Source organism: Harpegnathos saltator, unplaced genomic scaffold (genome assembly GCF_003227715.2).
Source record: "Harpegnathos saltator strain DR-91 unplaced genomic scaffold, Hsal_v8.6 scaffold599, whole genome shotgun sequence".
Taxonomy (NCBI): domain Eukaryota; kingdom Metazoa; phylum Arthropoda; class Insecta; order Hymenoptera; family Formicidae; genus Harpegnathos; species Harpegnathos saltator.
In genome coordinates, this window is record NW_020230425.1 from 1316228 (window position 1) to 1337510 (window position 21283).

General features: G+C 32.8%; 1 protein-coding gene across 11 annotated transcripts in view; it reads left to right on the plus strand.

Annotated features, from left to right (window-relative positions):
* The window catches only part of scrib (scribble planar cell polarity protein), a 43353-nt gene that overhangs the window by 18692 nt on the left and 3378 nt on the right, over nt 1-21283 (plus strand). For 4 of the 11 annotated variants that reach the window (XR_002162821.2, XM_019842059.2, XM_019842062.2 and 1 more), the window contains exons 23-32: nt 970-999; nt 1590-1748; nt 1834-2211; nt 3270-3422; nt 14450-14893; nt 18659-18770; nt 19027-19083; nt 19372-19480; nt 20915-21020; nt 21166-21279. Coding sequence is in view for 9 of the 11 variants with exons in the window: in XM_019842059.2 (XP_019697618.1) it covers nt 970-999; nt 1590-1748; nt 1834-2211; nt 3270-3422; nt 14450-14893; nt 18659-18770; nt 19027-19083; nt 19372-19480; nt 20915-21020; nt 21166-21279 (1662 nt within the window). In the remaining 2 variants the exon portion in view is untranslated. The remainder of the gene's footprint in view (nt 1-969; nt 1000-1589; nt 1749-1833; nt 2212-3269; nt 3423-14449; nt 14894-18658; nt 18771-19026; nt 19084-19371; nt 19481-20914; nt 21021-21165; nt 21280-21283) is intronic. The other 7 variants (XM_019842060.2, XM_025304206.1, XM_019842061.2 and 4 more) reach the window with 7 other exon arrangements.

Consider the following 21283-nt stretch of genomic DNA (forward strand, 5'->3'; position numbering starts at 1 on the left):
AATGTGATAATATCATAAATTTATTAAGAGATTTTATAGTTTGTTTTTTTTTTGGTTGAGCGAGCTGTTGAGCATTCACATTTAAATATTTGTTAATTCTTTCTACAAAATTTTTTCTAACTCTAAACAATATTCCTGGGAGTCATGTTCTAGCGTAATCTTCATATATTCTTTGTTTTAAATCTTCTTTCCTCGTAAGTGATTGAAATGTGATTGATTGTCTCTTTAGTTTATATTTAACAAAATACAAAAGCAGAAAAGTAGAAAAAGTATGAAGTCTTTTATTGAATTGATGGTTTTATTACATTAATTTGAATGCACTGTCCTATAAAGTTTAGATATTTATAACTTTTAATACAGAAGCATTTTCCAAAGAAATGTTCCAGATAAAATTTGCTTGCTTTTTTTCCGTAGAAACCCGTAAGATCCAAATACGTAACATTGTAGAAGGATTCACTGAAATTACGAAATTATCTCCTACTTTTATTCAAGGGGGAACGAGAGAGAAGTTTTGTTAGAAAGACCTCTTGAATATATGAAACTCTTATGAACAACTTTTTGATACTTGTAATACAATTATTTTTCAAGTTTTTCGGTTATCACACTTCAGGGTTGACTATCTGTGTATAGCATTATTATTATTTCTTAACTTTTTACTCAGATTGCAATATACGGTTAGTAAAATGATTTTCTACAACTTTTAGATCACTATTGTGTTATAAATATATGCACACTTAAGAAACCGTTTCTTAGAAAAAGATTGCTATATAACTGTTTTATGCTTAGAACTCTAGGCACTCTACTTAACAAGTGAAATATTTTTTAAAAGCATTTCTTTCTTCATATTTCGTTAACATTTGTTTTCTTTAAAGGAATGCTTGTTAGTTGCAAATATAATGGCACTCGGTGCTTTTACGTGTGATTATTTCCTTACCTAATGCGGTTCTTTTTTATAATTTGCCCCACAAGCTGGTCGAAATAGAGTACATCCCTGTGACAGTAAGTACTCGATGCATCTGACCCGTAATTTTATGTTCTCATTTATGCTTGTTCCCACACCACGGCTGCGAACTTCACTATTAGATTACGAATGATTCGCTTTTGCTTATGCTGATATTTTGTCATTTTAATTTATTAGATTTCGTTTTCTAGAGCTTCTTGTGCTTTGTATCATGGCATTATACTTAGTATTAGTACTATATTAAATCAAGTAAAAGTGAGACGGTTTCATTCTCTATAAAAATTTAATTGGACTTTGTTTATTCTTGTAATCTTTTCAGTGGTGATGTCTAAAACATAATTTTATCTAACTCCCTTGATTTATAGCATTAAATTTTTCTCTTATCTCACCTGTAAATTTGAACATGGTTAAAAGTACATAAATAAATATCAGTTGTCCTTAAGTGTAAATAAACCATTTTATAATACAAAATATATATAGTTTTACAAGGAAAAGATCTTTACAAGGAAAAGATGCAAAGTAATATTTGTAATTTGTAATATTCTTTCTTTTTTTGATTTTATACAAAAGTTTAAGATATAAAGGATTAATAATCTTTTATCAAGAGAACTGATTTACTTTGTTTTAGGAATTGGTAATAATAAGGGAAATAGGCGAAAAACTTGGTATGCATATTAAAGGAGGGCTAAGGGGACAAAAGGGTAATCCACTCGATCATACCGACGAGGGCGTTTTTATATCGAAAATTAATTCCGGTGGTGCAGCTAAGAGAGACGGACGGTTAAAAGTAAGTGCATTTGTAATATTTGCATATTGTTTACTATCTTGTTTCGATATATTCATGTTTAAATATCAACATATTTTTTTAACAGGTTGGTATGAGACTGCTAGAGGTCAATGGCACATCGTTACTAGGTGCAACTCATCAAGAAGCTGTAAACATCCTTCGGTGCTCGGGAAATACGATTACTTTGGTTGTATGTAAAGGTTACGACAAAAGTGAGATTGAACCGATATTATCGTTATCCGACAGTAGAGATCTCAAAGAAACTAAAATACCCCACGAGTTGAAGGATTCGACTGCGGATGGCACCAAATCTCTGTCGCAAAGTGTATCTAGTTTAGACCGAGACGACGAGACGACTGCGACAATTAGGGAGCAAGAAGAAATGAATGCTGAACTTGAATCTTGGGAGAAAGAAGAAGAACGCGCATTAGTTGAACAAAGAGAAAAATCCACGCCCGAGAAAGTAATTCTCATTTGGTCTATATATGATATCTATAATTTATATTAAGAGGGAACCCAGTGTATCTCATCTAACAATAAGATAGTTTTACAAATTATTTTTGAGAAAACTATTGCTGATATCAGAATGAACTTTTTTTTTTAGATTTAAGAGGATCCTTAAACTACTAACTAAAAAAAAATATTTTTGTGTTTGAAGTTTGTTTATTATTTTTTGAACTGCGTGTAATGTCATGTATGTGTATACCCATTATTGACATGCAGTGTAGCACTTGTCACAGTCACTTGAAAGCTATACGACAAGATTCTTTTTAAAGTTAGATAATTAACACTGAGATTATACTTATTACAAAAGCAAAACACGAAAAATTAAAAATTCCAGCTTTTAGAAGAAAAATGAAATATTTTAGATAAAATAATCGACATTCAATTGTTGATAAAAATGTTAGAAATAAACAATACAATTTTCCTGACCTCGCTGCGGTCACTGATGACGAAGTAAGAAAAAAATACACATTCACCAGTCCTCCAAAATACTCAATATGTTGAAAAGATATATCCATAAAATGATACATTCAGTCAATCGAATAGATCTGTAAAATATTCTGAAAATATTGTTCTTTTCTTTCTTTGACAATCAATAAATTACTGCACATTTATTACGATATGCACAATTTAACTTTATATTATTTTTATTACTACATTTTTTCATGTAATTTTATCATATCAATTTTATGGTTATTGATTGTTAGATTTTTTCCTAATTTTGTTGCGTAAATTTTACGGTTATTGATTGGATTGTTAGAAAAAGAAGGTTTTAGGAATATTTTAAGAATGTGTTATTTTAGAAATTATGTAAACGTATTTATTTTGCAAGTTATTATTTTGCAAGTTTTAAGAATATATTTTCTCATTTTCGAAGTTATAAGATGACCGTGGAGAGGATTCAAGATTTCTAAAAAAATTTAATTGATTAAGATAATTACAAGATATTTATATATATATACATATATATAAACTTACATACGTCATATTAAGTTTTATAATTATATTTTGGCACAGGTATTAGACGTCGTACGAGCAGCGGAATCATTAGTAAGCAAATCAAATAGTCCTGTTGATATGATACCGCCAAAATCACCCGGAGGTACCAAAGATCTTAAAACCACTACCATTGTCATGAGTAAACATACATTAGCAGCTCAAAATCCTAATGTAAGTATTATACTGCATTGTTTTCTTTAAGTTACTCATATTTATATCAAAGAAAAACTGATTTGAGAATAGATATAGTTCATATAATGTACCGCAATTACCGTCTTTCGCTTTATTTATCGATTTGATCGATTTGTTTCTTCAAGAAATTTATTTCTACTGCTTTTATATCTATTTTTTTTGTAAATTCTTACATTTATACTTGATTACAATTAGAGAACTATTAATGTTTTGACATTGAAATGTCCTTATTTTTTTTACTTGGACCTTGGCGTACTTGATATTTGCGATTTTCTTATGTTGACGGTAGTTCCGGAACATTTCGTATATACGTATCATTGGAAATACAAATGACATCATAAGTAAAAAAGAAATTATTATTCTAATTTACATGTAAATTAAAAATACATATAATTTCTTTTGTTATAATACTGCATGTATCATAATTTTAACTTCAATAATTTATTAATTGTTAGTATATGGATAATGCACTCTTTCCTTATCATTGGCATTGTTTTCTTTTCATTTGCTTTGTATGGCTTTTGACACAAAAAATATATAACTTATACTTTTTCATCTAATACATATATACGTACATACATATATACATACATACATACATACATACATATACAAGGTGTCTTATTTAACTTGAGACATCGAAATAACTCAAAACAAAAAAGAAAAACAAAAGTCGCTGAAACACGTGTCGAACGAATTCCGAAGACAAATAAAATGGCATGATTCCTTTTTCATTTGGTAGACGTCCTTAAAGTGATTTTAAGGTCAACTTTGTTATTTCAAATTAAAACCTATATTTTTTTATGACGGAAGCATATTCTACGTAAAGAAACAATTAACTTTTATCTGAAAAATTCTTTTTTTGATCATTACTTTCGGACACATCGTACGAAGTAATTCCGATTTTTATTCGAAACGAATAAAATAAACGTATCACAATAAATGCTCAAAATGATGGCTTTCCATTTCCAAACACTTATTAATGCAATTAATAGATCTATGCACTGATAATAAAGCCTCTGGACGTATATCGCGACAGGCATTTCGGATTCGCTGTTTTATGTTTTTTGGTGTGATTAGTCGATCGTGATAAACTTTTTCTTTAAGATGGCCCCATAAATAAAAATCTAACGGTGTTAAATCAGATGACCTCGCCGGCCAGTTAACTAGACCTCCCCGATCTATCCAGCGATCAGGATATTTCTGACTCATTATTTGGCGTGCATAACGCGAATAGTGAGCTGGGCATCTGTCCTGCTGAAACCACATATTTTTTCTATCTGCTAGGCTTACTTCGAGTAGTACGGGTAATTCTACATCCAAGAAGTTTCCATATTTCACTCCATTCAGCGTACCATTGATGGAAAAAGGACTTATTATTTTATTGCCAATGATTCCACACCAAACATTGACAGACCATGGACGATATTCTACTTCGCGAAGCCATCTCGGATTTTGATCTGACCAATAATGCATATTATGCCGATTAACTTCTCCATTATTGGTAAAAGTAGATTCATCAGAAAATAAGACCAAAAGAAAAAAGTTGCTGTCAATTTTTCATCAAGTTGATGAAGAGCTCATTCACAAAATATCACTCGATTTCGAAATCATCTCCGTGAAGCTCTTGATGTAACGGCATGGGAGGAATTTGCGGCACTTCAAAATTCGGTGTATATTCATTCGAGATATTCCAAAGGCACGAGACATTGATCGAATGCTGACATTCGGATTTTGAACAACTGCAGCTAATACTGCAGCTTCATTATTTTCATTTCTAGCTGTCTTTCGCCGGTTCCTTTTTTTTTGGTTGAACATTACCATCTTCAGAAAATTGTTATACTACTCGATAAAATGAACAATGCGATGGGCACCTTTCAGGAAACCGCAAAGTATACAAGTTGAACGTGTCATTAATATTTCGTCCTGCTTCACCGTAAATGAAAATCATTTCAACTTTATCTGCAGTGGTAAGGTATTCCATATTTAATTCGAAGTTTACTGCATCACTGTAATCTATCGACTAAATATTCAAGAGAACTGTAGCAACAAATTCGCACTGTTAATATCGCGTGTTCTTCTGTTTACAAAAAAAAGTCAAATCATCTCAGCAGCGCGATCGCGCTTCTTTATGTTTAATATAAACACGAGATACGGAACACTTGTAAACATGAGATTTTCATATGATCGCGATTTTCTGATGAATCTACTTTTACCAATAGTGGAGAAGTTAATCGGCATAATATGCATTCTTAATCAGATCAAAATGTTTGGAAATGGAAAACCGTCATTTTGAGCATTTATTGTGATACGTTTATTTTATTCGTTTCGAATAAAAATCGGAATTACTTCGTACGATGTCTCCGAAAGTAATGATCAAATAAAGAAATTTTTTAGATAAAAGTTAATTGCTTTTTTACGTAGAATATGTTTCCGTCATAAAAAATATAAGTTTTCATTTGATATAACAAAGTTGATCTTAAAATCACTTTAAGGACGTCCACCAAATGAAAAAGAAATCATGCCATTTTACTCATCTTCGGAATTCGTCTGGCACGTGTTTTAGCGATTTTTGTTTTTGAGTTATTTTGATATCGAGTTATTTCTCAAGTTAAATGGAACACCCTGTATATACATATACAGGGTGTCCTATTTTAAAAAAACGCATGTCGATAATTCTTCAACGAAACGATTTTCAGTAAAAATGTTTCGGACAAGTTGTATGATTTCAAGGAGGACATAAAACAACTATACTATTTTGTTTACAAATGGCACCACTTTCGAGATATTCACTGATCATTACTTTTCTTAAATAAGAACCCCAATTTTTTTTTACACTGTCTTTCTTTACCAATTTAAACAACTTTTGTCTGAAACATTTTTTTCTTTGCTTAATATTTTTTTAGATATTTAAGGAAAACTTGATAACTTGTTCAATATTTAACTTACGATATCTCGCTATTTGTCGGAAGAAAAAATGGTACTACACTTTTTTGCTTTATTTTGTCTCAAGAATATATTGTTACAATAGCGCCCTGACTTTTATTACTGACTTTTGGAAATTTCAAAATCATCAAATTAACAAAAATTAGAGTGGAAAAAAACGATGTAATAAAAAATTGGGGTTTCCATTTAAGATTTTTATGTTAATCACACATATATATGTATGTATGTATGTATATATATGTCGTCGATTTATAGAAAAAAATATACGGATATATTATATTTCATTTATTTTTGTCATTAGATGAAAATTTTTTAATATTGGGGGAAACTTCAATTATTGTATAGAATTTAGGAAACGCTTTACATGGAATATTAGAAATTTTCAGCTAGATACAACCAGACTTATTTACTCATTTTTCCATTTTAGGATATTTCAATTTTTTAAGTCTATGTTATATATATATATATATATATACATATATATTTATATTTATATATATATATTTTTTTTTTCATTTTAGGATATTTCAATTTTTTGAGTCTTTGTTATATATATGTAGGACACACACATATATATATATATATATATATATATATATATATATATGCGTCCTACATATATATAACAAAGACTCAAAAAATTGAAATATCCTAAAATGAAAAAAAAATATATATATATAAATATATATATACATGTAGCCGTACGTGCATAAGCGCATTTGTAGAGTTTTTCATAGAAATTATAGAAACAAAGAGTGAAAGATAGAAAAAGAAAGAAATAGAGACAGAGAAAGAAGAAGGGCGGAAGTTTTTCGATATTTTAATTTATTTTATATGTGTAATACGCCAATTATACTTTTCCTAAATTGAACATATAAATTATTTCCTCCCGTCGTTAGAGAACATTTTTATCACTGCCGGAAATTTTGGCACTATCACACTACCAGGAGTATTTTAAATCTTCAAGTAAAAGAGCATTGTCTCAAATAAAAGACGATTCTATGTAAAAAAATCGATATGAAAATATATCTCAAATAAGAGAGAACTCTGAATTGTTCTTGCGTAGAGTTTGATTAAAATCGGCTCGGCATTATTCTTTCAAGTCTGAATGTTCAAATGAACTTATTTGCATTTTTGCATTTACTTTTCTTACGCAATAGAAACTCTATATTGGACTTCATTGAATTATTCGTAAATAACTCTGTCATCGTGTAAATAAAATCTATTAAATTATTTCACTATAGGTACCCTTAAGTGGTGCATGAAATATACAGTTGTCGATGTCTTTAGCGTCGCATGCTCTCTTGAGCACCGAAAAGAGAGATGTTTCACATGTTTACAGACAGTGGAAGATGATAGTGCTACTTTGGATGCCCTCTAACAGGAGTGAGTCGTTCATCTTTCTACTCATTTTCTCTGTGTCTGCGTCCATGCCTCTGATTCCGCGGGGCTGTGCCATAATAAAATATTCTAAGAGTTACTACTCGGATATAACTCGGCATTAACTCAGATATAAATCACTGTTTATTGCGTTTTTATATGTCCACACAAGTGTTGTACGGCATAGTTATTGTTACTCCATTTATTACTGATACTGCCACTACGACATTAAGTATTAACTGAAGTTACGCTAATACGCTGGGCTGAAGTTCACACTTAGTTGTTTGCTTTGATAAAAACGGAGTTTCACATTACACGATCCTAAGTGATATATCTTACCCGACTAGAAATTTATCGTATATACAATATATATACGCATATAAAGCTTGTTTTTTTTTTTGTTTATATAGATGTAGGATAATGAAGGAAAATATTTCTGTGATAGTTAGAGGAGTTGTAGCGCAAAACTTTCCATATTCCTAATGGAATCTTTTTAATAATATTTGTACTTTAATTCTTAGGATTTATTTGCGCTATATTCATGCGTCATACATGATATATAGTTGCTACATCTTGTTAATCTTGTTTAACTCGTTTGTGCGTGATTTTTCACAGTTGCACAATGAGTAACCTTAAGAATAGGTGATTTGTAATACATGAATTGGTAATTTTTTGATGTAATAAGAGTATATGTATGCAAGTTTTTAAGCGTCCTCATCCTTTTTCGTTATTATAATCTTAAATGGACAATTTGATTATTCAAATAAGAGTTTCAATTATATATTTATATATAGCATTACATATCTCTTATACGTCTACGTATGTTTTCTAATCATATGTAACAAAGTAATTATAAAGATGAGATTACGGTATAATTTAAGGATCACTGTCAATTTGGCAACAGATGCTTAATCAATGTCTAGTTAAAGCACACAGGTATTGTTCTGTATTACATTCGGCTAAATGGTTTAAAAGAGCATATAATATTTTCTACATAAAATCATTTATTGATAATAACATATTTATAAAAAAGGGGAAAAAGTATTCTATGACCACACACGTGATAATTTTCACGATACGTCTATAAAAGGAAATTGCTAATAATTGTTTTATACCTTGCTGTTAAGATGTGGGCAAATATTAAATTTATTCTAAGAAGGCATTGTAATATAATGCATATAATAGCAGAATTAGAATATATAATTCCAAGAGAGATTAATTATATATATGTGTATAAAGAATATACACGCACATAAGTACACACATACACACACACAAGTACACACACACACGCGCACACACACACACACACACACACATACACACACACATATATATATATATATATACACAAGCGCATGCGTGCATGTGTTTGTGAGTATGTACATGTGTGTGTACATATATACAGGGTGGGGGGTTATAAGTTTACAACCCGAAGTGTGAAGATAGATTGGGTTAAGACAAACATAAAAGTCCCATACCGTTTTGCATAATTATTGCGAGATTCGCAATAATTATCGAGTAATTAATGACAGAAATCTGAGGAGTGGGAGCACGCCGGCATAGATGATTGGAGAAGCGTTGCAGCTGCTTAGGCCGTAGCATGGCCCAGTCGATCCAACAACTGTTGCCAGTACGCAGCGAGGGGAAAGACAATGCGCCGCTATTCGTTGTTTTATCTCGCCAGACTTACGTCTCGCCGCACGCCGCCAATAGTTGCTGGGTCGAGTGGGCCGCGCTGTGGCCTGAGTAGCTGCAACGCTTCTCCAATCATCTATGTCGACGCGCTCCCATTCCTCAGATTTCTGTCATTAATAACTTGATAATTATTGCGAATCTCGCAAAACGGTATGGGACTTTCATGTTTGTCTTAACCTAATTTACCTTCAGGTATCATACTTCAGGTTGTAAACTTATAACCCCTCACCCTGTATATATATACAGGGTGTCCGGAATGTGATCATTAATATTTTGTGTACTGGTAGAACTCGTTAAAACAATGAAAAAAGTCCTGTGCCATTTTACAATTTTTTCAATATTTATTCCGTAATTAAAATTAATTAAAATGTGTAAACAAATGAGCGCACGAGAAAGCGACAGGACGGGCTCTGTGTATAAGAAGATGGCTTACCTCGCGCGGCGAAAGCGACCGTAAGCGACAAGAGGCGTGCGCGCGCGACGAGGAGCGAGCGAGCGCGAACGACGAGCGAGCGAGCGCAAGCGACAAGAGGCGGCCGCCCAGCGCTCTCTACGCGCTCATTGGCTCACATGTTTCAATTAATAACTCGATAACTATTGCCAATTTGACATTACGGTACATGACTTTTCTTCTCGACCACACCCAATCTACCAGTACACAAAATATTAATGATCACATTCCGGACACCCTGTATACAGGGTGTCTCAGAACTTTGGGACACCGTAGGATATAGAGTTAAGTGAGAGGAACAAAAAAGTCCTCTGCCATAATGTGAAAATCGTAATAGTTTTTTAATTATAACAGCGCAAAGTTAGGCGTTTTCCACGCCCAACGCGGCCTATAGACGCTCCGCGGCAAGCTGTGTGCGTAGGGGCTGAGCGATAATGCGTCTCGCACTGACTGTCGCGATGGCGTCTTAGCGCTTTGACGCCGCGCGACGGTCAGCACGAGCTGCGTTATCGCTCAGCCCCTTCGCACACAGCTTGCCGCGGAGCGTCTATAGGCCGCGTTGGGCGTGGAAAACGCCTAACTTTGCGCTGTTATAATTAAAAAACTATTACGATTTTCACATTATGGCACAGGACTTTTTTATTCCTCTCACTTAGCTCTATATCCCTACGGAGTCCGTGTCCCAAAGTTCTGAGACACCCTGTATATATGTACATAGTTGTGTGTGTATATATACACATATATGTATGTACATATATTAGGTGCGCAACTAAGTTTCCGGGGTTTTTTGATCAATGAAAAATGGAAAATTTCAAGAGAAATACAAAAAAATGGTTTATTCAAAGTATCGTCTCTCGCTAGCTACACATTTTTGCCATCTCTCTGGCAATACATGAATACCGCGACGATAAAACGACGCGTCTTTGGACCGAAATCATTGGTTGGACATTCATCCAACCAATTTTGCACTTCTTCGAAATTGGCCAAGTGTTGCCCAGCCAAGCCATGCGCCATCGACCGGAACAAGTGATAAGCGGAAGGGGCCAGGTCTGGCGAATATGGCGGGTGCGATAGCAGATCTCATTTCAGCGTTTTGATGATGTCCTGGACGATGGAAGTGCGCTGGCACGGAGCGTTGTCCTGCTGTAATATCACTTGTTCGTGTCTCGTGTCCCATTCTGGCCGTTTTTCGAGTAATGCATGGTTCAAATTGATCAGTTGTTGTCGGTAGCGATGCCCATTGACAGTTTCGCCCGGCTTCTTTTCAGCAGCTCATAGTACACGATTCCTCTCTGGTCCCATCAAACGCAGAGCATTGTCTTCTTTCCGAAGCGATTTGGCTGTGCCGTCGATGTTAATGCTTCGCCAGGTGAAAGCCACGACTTTTTGCGTTTGGGATTCTCGAAATATATCCACTTCTCATCGCCAGTAACAATTCGATGCAGGAAACTCTTGCTTTCATGCCGCAAGAGAAAAATTTCGGAAGTGGCTTTTCGATTTCCCATCTGTCTCTCAGTCAACTCATGCGGCACCCATTTTCCCTCCTTTTGAATTTTTCCCATGGCAAATGGTAAACGTTTGGAAATACCTTGGCGAGTCATGTTTAATGCCGCTCCGCAAGTTGATCTTGTGTTCGCGTATCATCTTCATCTAATAACGCTTGCAGATCAGCGTCCTCAATTGTTTTTGGTCTTCTTCCGGAGCGCTTCTTGTCCTCAGTGTCGAAATCGCCACTTCTGAAGCATTTAAACCAATCTTCACAGGTAGTTTTCGATGGTGCCTGTTCGCCGTAGGCCTCCTCAAGCAAACGACGTGCTTCAGCTGCACCTTTTTTCAAGTTAAAGCAGAAAAGCAAAGCTTCCCGCAAATGCTGTTTATTTGGCACAAAACTCGACATCTTCGTTGTTAGAAAAAATATATTTGCGTTGCGATATGTGTTGGTATTACGACTGGTTAATGTTAGCAGATGTCCAAGTTATAAAAAAAAACACAACTTCAGACATGTATGTCAACTACATGTGTCGTTAGCGCCATCCATGTGTGAAACCTGGAAACTTAGTTGCGCACCTAGTATACAACATATTTCCTAGTTGAATTATCGTCTATATACCATTGTTAATTTTAAAAAAGCGCACAATAATTCTCACGATAATTGCTCTTATTGCACAATCTCATTAATCATTAACTTATTATTACACACACACACACACACACACACACACACACACACACACACACACACACACACACACACACACACACACACACACATATGTATTATGTTTTATATATATGTTTTATATATATGTTTTATATATATATATGTATATGTATAATGTTAAATGATGTCACGATATTATAAACACTATTTCTTTTTCTGTCACGGTTTTTTTTGTACATTGGAGTTAATTTTTTCTTGGCTTAATTTTAAATCCTATTTTTTATTTTTTACTTTATTTTAGTTTTTTCCATATTTCACTTTCTTTGTATATTTTACTTTTAATGTGAAATATTTTGGTCATAATCAAAGAATACCGAAAAACGTTAAAACTTGATTTACATAAAGTTCTTCACATTTGGCTCCTATTATCTGTTCACTTAAAAAATTACAATGTCTTCATTTTCTTTCGATTTTATATTTCAGAAAACTTTCTTACTATCCTATTTTAAATGCAAACTCTGACGGAAAAAACTGTAACATCTTAATTTGTTAAGAATTGTAATGTTGTTGTGAATACATTTGAAATATGGGCCTTTGACTGAGTTAGACTTTTTAATAGTCTTGATAGTTAGTACATTTAGTACTACTATAATTAATTCATATCATCATTCATATTTAAATCCACACACACACAGACATATACATGCGTGCACGCACGCATGTGTGTCTGCGCGCATGTGTGTGTGTATGTGTTCTATAAGCATTATATGTTCACATAATTCTAATGGACCAGATGTTTATATATAACTACAAACTATCAGATAAGAGCTAATATTTACCTAATTATCTCAAAGATGTTAATGTTGAAGTTCTAGTTGATTGGCATAGGAATGAAATTTGGACATTTTTAAGATGATCTGCCTATGCACATAATTTTTCTGAAAGTGGTTAATAGTTATCCCTGTTGTGAAATATATTAAAATGAGAATACTTTTTCATAATTGTACTTAGATAGGAAGAATATAATTGGAGGGCATTATTTTATTGTAATGTAATACTTGGAATTATCAATTTACTGTTGTTGTTTCATATAGTATCTTGCGGTAGAGGAGACTGTTACACCGTGGAAAAATTTTCATCGAATCTTTATTTTTCCTTTGTATTTATCTTTTTTTCAATCCGATAACTAAACTTTGGCATCTTTGAATATATCTATATGCATATTTGTAATATTTTCTCCGTTGTTCTTTAATGTTACCTTGAGTTTACTATTTGTACTATTGAACTATCGTTAATTTTAGCTAGATGCGTTATAAATATTGAAGATTGTTTCAGAAGACTGGTGCTCGTACACCTATATCTGTATATATTCACACTTAAAACTTGAATTCAAAAAATACAAAGCAATAAGAACAGTTAAAACTTAAATTCTTGTGTTTGACAAATAAAACATTTTTGTGAAAAGATGTAAGATTCCAAGTAAGATGAGATACATACAATCATATTGAATATTATTTTCTACAGATTACATGAATGCGTATTATTTAATTCAGTGAGTATAGTCGCAAAACAAAACGAGTAAAAAATCACCGAATACGTCTGGCATACACGACAGTCTCCACTACATCAATACGTACGATGAATAGGGTACAAATATAGGATAGCCTTATAAAATGAAAGAATGTTTAACATGTCGACCATATGTTTGTAACTTAAATTATGCGCGAAGTTGCATGATTTATTGCAATAATAGTACAATTGAAAGAGATACTATTAAACATATATATATATATATATATATATATATATATATATGATCATGGTGAGAACAAATGATCGGACAAATAAGTTTGAAATTCTTGTTTAAATTCTATATAGATTTTGTATGACACGCGCGTGCGCGCGCACATACACACACATATATGTAGCATACGAAATAAATCTGTTTTAAAGTATGAGATCATATATATTTAACTTCTAGGCAGACCAACATTAGTGATTCAACTACTGATGAATTGATTACTGTCGAATGTATTTGACAATATGCTAAATCTTCATTGTGAACTATTTATTATTTATTATAATTTATTGTATAGTTATTTTATAGTTATCATACCCATTATGTTGACTGTTGATATAATTTTTTGAAATCCACTCAAAAGAAGTCCGTCAAATATGTACATTGGTGATGAAACAATCAATATTTCTTCATGATTTATATTAATGAAATGATTTTGTGTGTTGTCACAGTTGCTTCGTACGTATCGAATTGTATCATAAGGAACAACTTTGATATTTATTTCGCTCTATATCGCATTCTGTTTAATTAATATAATTTGACTAATACAATTTTCCATCTTATTTATCTAGTCAAGAACAAATCAGACAGCTGGAACGTCAAGAGACTTTTCTTCGTCAAAATCATCCACGCTGCCCACTCCTGCTAAGGCAGCGAGTTTCGAACGTTCCACTTCTATGCAAACCTTACCTTCTCCGACGAAGAAAAAGTCTTTGTCGAAACGTAGTATTACGTTTGCCGATCTGCCGCCAACTTTAAAAGAGAGCTCGAACAATGCTTATCCGTCTCATGTCGAATCCGCATCGCCTACAAACGAGCGACAAATTCGACCGTTGCAGGATACACTTACTTCTCCCCCTTCACAAATTATGTTCTGCGAAAAACCTGCACATGCACGTTTCCGACTTCCCCCAACGCCTTTAACTGCTCCTGAATGCAGTGGAAATATTGACACTAAGGCTTCCTTTAGCAAACGACAGATAGCACGCTCTGTTGATGGCAAGTTTCAGGTTGAGGTGGGTTTCAAAAAAGCATGTTTAATTACTAACATATTATTCATATACACATATATATACAGGATGAGGAAAAAATACCGGGACCCCGAAATATATCGAAAAATATAATTTTTTATGAAAAAATGTTTCAGACAAAAGTTGTAGGTTTTCAAGTAACGCATTACATAGTAATATCAGTATGACCTTGAATAGCGTTGTCAAAGTCACATGAAGGTCATCTTAAATTTCTTAAATGGAACCCCCTATTTTTCATTACATATTCTTGTAGCCTATCTCGAGGGCTTTCCAAAACACTATAACTGAATGTTTTTTCGTAAGTATTTTACGAGTTACAAGATTTAAAAGTTACAGTACCGCCGACATTAGCATTATCCAAGGTGTACTGCGTGGAGGTTGCACATCTGTGCGATTTCGACTTTCTCTTAAAATACAAAGTGAAAAGAATATTAAATATTTCGATTTTCGAATTCGAGCAACAGTTAAGAAACAGTATTAGTATTAGTAACAGTATTAGTCGTCACTTGTATTCAGTCATTATTCTTCAGTATTGTCTTCAGAAAAACTTTGAATTGATTTAAGTATTAATTTATTCGGTTTGACTAATTCTTCCGCTTGTCAATATGCTACGTCTTTCAGCGAGAACGCATATCTCTTCTAATGATAAGAGGATAGGATGATCGATTAAGATCACATAATGATGTAAAGCAGCTTTTTAATGAAACATTTCGTGGAACCATATATTTTTCATTACGTATTCTTGTAGCTTATCTCGAGGGCTTTCCAAAATATTATAACTTAATTGTTTTTCGTTAAATATTTTGCGAGTTACAGGATAAGTTTTTGTAGCATTTCTTCAGATCTTTTCAAAGCTTACCCGCTTTAAGTAAGTCATTTCAAAGTTATCGAGCTTTTTATAGTAAGATGCCTAGCTCACGAAGGCGAGATTGTCAATTGTCCAGCCAACTAAAGCAAGATTGTCCACCCAACTACGGCAAGACTGGAAAGATTTATAGTTCAATTGTTCAGTTGTTCAAAATGTCCACCATCAACAGTTTGACAAAAGCTACCCTATCGTAAAAAGATGAAATGGCATTTTGAATGTAATCAATAGGAATAATAGCAGCTTCATCAAGAATCCGATTTCGTAAATCAGCCAGATTTTGTGGATTCGTTTTATAAACTCTGTTTTTTAAATAGCCCCACAGAAAGTAATCAAGAGGTGACAAATCTGGCAATCAAGGAGGCCATTCTATATGTCCTTTTCTGCCTATCCATCGCTGAGGAAATACTGTATTCAGATAATTACGGTCGTCCCTCCTATAATGTGGCGCAGCACCATCTTGCTGAAATCATGTATTCTCGAAGTCGTCATCCGTGATTGCTTGTATCGCTGGAACTATTTCATTTCTTTGTATTGTATCAATATATTCTCATATTTTATCGCTGTTAGATTGCCTTCAATAAAGAATGGACCTATGAGAACATTATTCAAAATGCCTGTCCAAACATTCAATTTTTGTGGATACTGCGTATGTGCTTCTTGAATCCAGTTAGGATTTATATCTGACCAGAATTTACAATTGTGTCGATTAACATAGCCATTTAACTGAAATGTTGCTTCATCTGAAAAAACTTAGGATCTTTATCTATTCTTTCCATCATCAACTCACAAAATTCAAAGTGCCTATCAAAATCATCATCACTTAGCTCTTGCACGAGGTGGACTTTATAAGAATAAAATTTATTAAGTTTTAATATTTTAAACACAGATTTTTTATCTAAATCATTTTGCTGTCCTACTTTGCAGGTCCTATTTTGCAGGTAGAATCATGCGGATTTTCGATGGAGGATTATAAAACATCTAATGATTTTTCTGGATTTGTTGTTGATACAGGTCTACCTGATATTGCACGATTTTTCATATTACCAGTTTCTTCAAAACGCTTTATTGTTCTCTCAACAGTAGATTTTGAAATGGCAGTATCTTGATCACGAAATGTTTCATTAAAAAGCTGCTTTACATCATTATACGACCTTAATCGATCACCCCATCCTCTCATCATCAGAAGAGATATGCGTCCTCGCTCTGAAAGACGTAGCATATTGACAAGCGGAAGAATTAGTCAAACCGAATAAATTAATACTTAAATCAATTCAAAGTTTTTCTGAAGACAATACTGAAGAATAATGACTGAATACAAGTGACGACTAATACTGTTACTAATACTAATACTGTTTCTTAACTGTTGCTCGAATTCGAAAATCGAAATATTTAATATTCCTTTCACTTTGTATTTTAAGAGAAAGTCGAAATCGCACAGATGTGCAACCTCCACGCAGTACACCTTGGATAATGCTAATGTCGGCGGTACTGTAACTTTTAAATCTTGTAACTCGTAAAATACTTACGAAAAAACATTCAGTTATAGTGTTTTGGAAAGCCCTCGAGATAGGCTACAAGAATATGTAATGAAAAGTAGGGGGTTCCATTTAAAAAATTTAACATGACCACATAACCTTGACAATGTTATTCAAGGTCATACATATTGCTATGTAATGCGTTACTTAAAATTCTACAACTTTTGTCTGAAACGTTTTTTCATAAAAATTATATTTTTCGATATATTCCGGGGTTCCGGTATTTTTTTTCTCATGTTGTACATATATACAGGGTCCCCCATTTTAATGTCCCACCCCAAATAACTCTTCAATGCTGAAGAGTTATTTGGGGTAGGACATTAAAATGAGACACCCTGTATATAGTGTCTGCCAAAAGTTCCGAAACGGCTAATTATTTCAAAAAATAATGATTGTTTAAAACAATATTTGAAACAAAAGTTGTAGGCCTTAAAAAAAACTATCAGATATTGATAATTGTTTGACATTGGAATGACCTTGAGAAACGTTATCAAGGTCGACAAAAATCTTAAATGGAAACTCCAATTTTTTATTACACCGTCTTTTTCCACCAATTAATTTGAACTTTTGCCTGAAACATTTTTTTATTTACCTAATATTTTTTGAGATATTTAAGGATAACTTGGTAACTTTTTTAATATTTAACTTACGAACTTACTCGCTAACTGTTTGTCGGGATAGAAAATGGTACTAGACTTTTCTATTCTATTTGGTCTCAAGAATATATTGTTACAATAGCGCCCTGACTTTTGTTAATTTGATTTTGAAATTTCGAAAGATCAATAAATTAACAAAAAAATAGAGCATTATTGTACCGATATATTCTTGAGATCAAATAGAATAGAAAAGTTTAGTACCATTTTTTATCCCGATAAATAATTAGCGAGATATTGTAAGTTAAATATTGAAAAAGTTATCAAGTTATCCTTAAATATATAAAAAAAATTAGTCAAATAAAAAAATGTTTCAGACAAAAGTTGTTTAAATTAATTGGTGGAAAAGACGGTGTAATAAAAAATTGGAGTTTCCATTTAAGATTTTTATGTCGACCTTGATAACGTTTCTCAAGATCATTCCAAGGTCAAACAATTATCAATATCTGGTAGCTTTTTTTAAGGCCTACAACTTTTATTTCAAACATTGTTTTAAACAATCATTATTTTTTGAAATAATTAGCCGTTCCGGAACTTTTGGCAGACCCTGTATATTACATATCATATATATGTATTGAAATTATATTTGTGTACTTATATATACGTATATTTTACATGTACACAAGTATATAAATGTACTTCAGTGTAATATTAATTATTGATAATAATTTATATAAATATCACAAAAATATAGCAGTCTCCAACTTCATCCCCGACACCACCACTGACAAAAATGTCAGTCAGTGATAAGAAGAGATTATTCGAAAGTGCTATGGAAGAACACTTGAAACCGTCCCCTAAACCAGGTGAGAATACGCATTTTCTTTAATACGTGGAAGATTATTTGGATTAATATTAAAATAAATTTTAAATGCGTATGAATAAAAAGTTTGAATAAAATAGAATGAAATGTTTGTAAATGAAAACGATTCATTTTTTAAAATATTTTTAACAATTTATGATTCGCTTATTGTTTTGATCTTATTGTATTATCGTGATATAAAATGTTATTATTAGTCGATTTTTTATCTTGTATGTATACATGTTACATTATTGTTACAGATAAAATATTCAGTTTTTTAAGTCAAGATGAGGTAGAGAAAATGAAACAAGAGGAAGGTAAGAGATTACTTGAACATGTATATAATTATCGTATTATTTCATCCTACTTGTAGACTTCCATTTATAGACATCCATTTTATAGATTTCTTTTAATACATTAAAACCAGCTAGCTAACGAAACTACTTGTTTAATTCAACTATTACATTTAGTTCAACTCTTCCTCGTTTTTTCTGCAATATGTTATAGGATCCGCAATATAATATAAAGTAGAATCGTGATGATAATTGTTAAAGAATATTTTACAAATATTAAATACCATTAATCATCAACTTTTATTTTATCAGAAAAAAAGATTGCAACTTTGACGCGAGACGAACTCAAATCATGGGCACAACTTGACGAAAATGAAGGTCTCGAAGATTTGGACCCAATGGATGACAATGGCCGACCTAAGTAAGCTTTATTCTTCACATTAAAATTATTTCTATTTCGATAATTATGCAAGATGCATCAAGACATGCAGTTTATGTATGCATCAAGTAGTAATATTTATCGTTTAATATAAATTATATCAGGAAGAGAGAGAGAGAGGGGAAGGGGAGAGGAAGAAAGAGAGAAAAAATATCATATGATTATATTAAATATTTAATATACATGAGTAATAAATATAAGAGTTAGCTCTTGCGTAACGAATTAGATATTATAGCGGGCGGTTTCTTTATAAATTTATAAATTTGTTATTTTATTTTTTTTATTGGCTGTGCGTGCGTGTGTGGATGTATCTGTGGTTTGACATCGATCTTACAGTTTACATAGGGTAACTTTTGCAGTATTCGAATAAGCTTTCTTATGTATATAATACGTTTAGCACTGTATATAATTTTGTTTGACATTAGAGTACATTAATTTCTATATGTGCGTGTATGTATGTATGGGTATACGGTGAGTGTGCGTATGCGTATGTGCGTGATGTCTGTTATATACTAAATGGATCATTTGTCTCACTACGACTACGATATTCAAGTACGTTGGTGAAGTTTTCGTTTCCGTCTTCTATTCTTCTCTTCTTTCCCAGGCTAGTTGGTGAAATTCGAAACGCATTGCAAAATTTTTTCTTAAATTTGACGTAGTGTGCGTGTACAACTATATGTTGCATAACGTCATTAATCGATACATGAGAGATCTTGACGCACCCGAGTATTCATTCACCAGGGAAAAGCTCACCACCTCTCGAGAGCTTACCAACGTCTGATGTTTATTATTTAATTGTGTTTTGCATGCATCCTGACATTACTACGTTTCTTGTATCTTTATTTGCTACCGACAACAAGATGCAAATTTACACCAGCTTGCACATGCTCTTACGCTGTATATTCACGCCTGTGTATATTAGGTTTTGATTTATATGGTGAACCTTTTGTGCCGGATTGTTGTCATACGAAACGAGTGGAAAAGCATTATCAAACGATATAGATGAAACTTATGGCAGACTCGAGATAAAATTAAATACTAATAAATAAGTATTTCCTGAAACATTTTTTCTCAAGCTCTCATTCTTTTGAGGCTGAATAATGTTTAAATTAGATGTTTCAATGTCAAATATCTTATATCCAAATATTGATATTGCTTGCTTCAACATTAGAAACACGAAAGATTCCACTGCGTTTTGATAGCGGCGTTTTTACACAAACTGTCTCATCGGTATTTGAGGAGAAAAAAATGAACTTATATTCATTCACTACAAATTGCCACGAACGATCTGAACAATCCGAATAAGAGAAAGGGAATCGATTTTATGTTGCTTTTGTGTACATTGTTCGAATAAACTTTACGTCTATATAGCATACGCATAATCATTCGCCAGTATGCATGCTCGTTACCTTCCAGTAGCCGACTGAGCTCGCGAACTTCGATCCCTCTTATCCAGAATGTTCCCAGCAGTGTGAGGACGGCGAAAGCGGAACGTCGTTTAAAAGAACGATTAATACAAGAGGTATTGTTTTAACTTTAATTTATTATATCTTAATTAAAACCAATATTCGAGTCAGTAACACTGGGTCATTAAATTTTTTATCTTAATCACAACGATCTAAATCGAACTTATTTAAAATTGATCTTCGGTTTCTCATCAACCTAAGGGCCTTATCTCGGATGAAGACGAAGAACACTTTTTGAGCCCAGCGGAGCAGCGAGCACTTAGAGCGGAAAAACGTGCCGCTTGGCGTCAAGCGCGTCTTAAGTCTCTCGAGCAGGTAA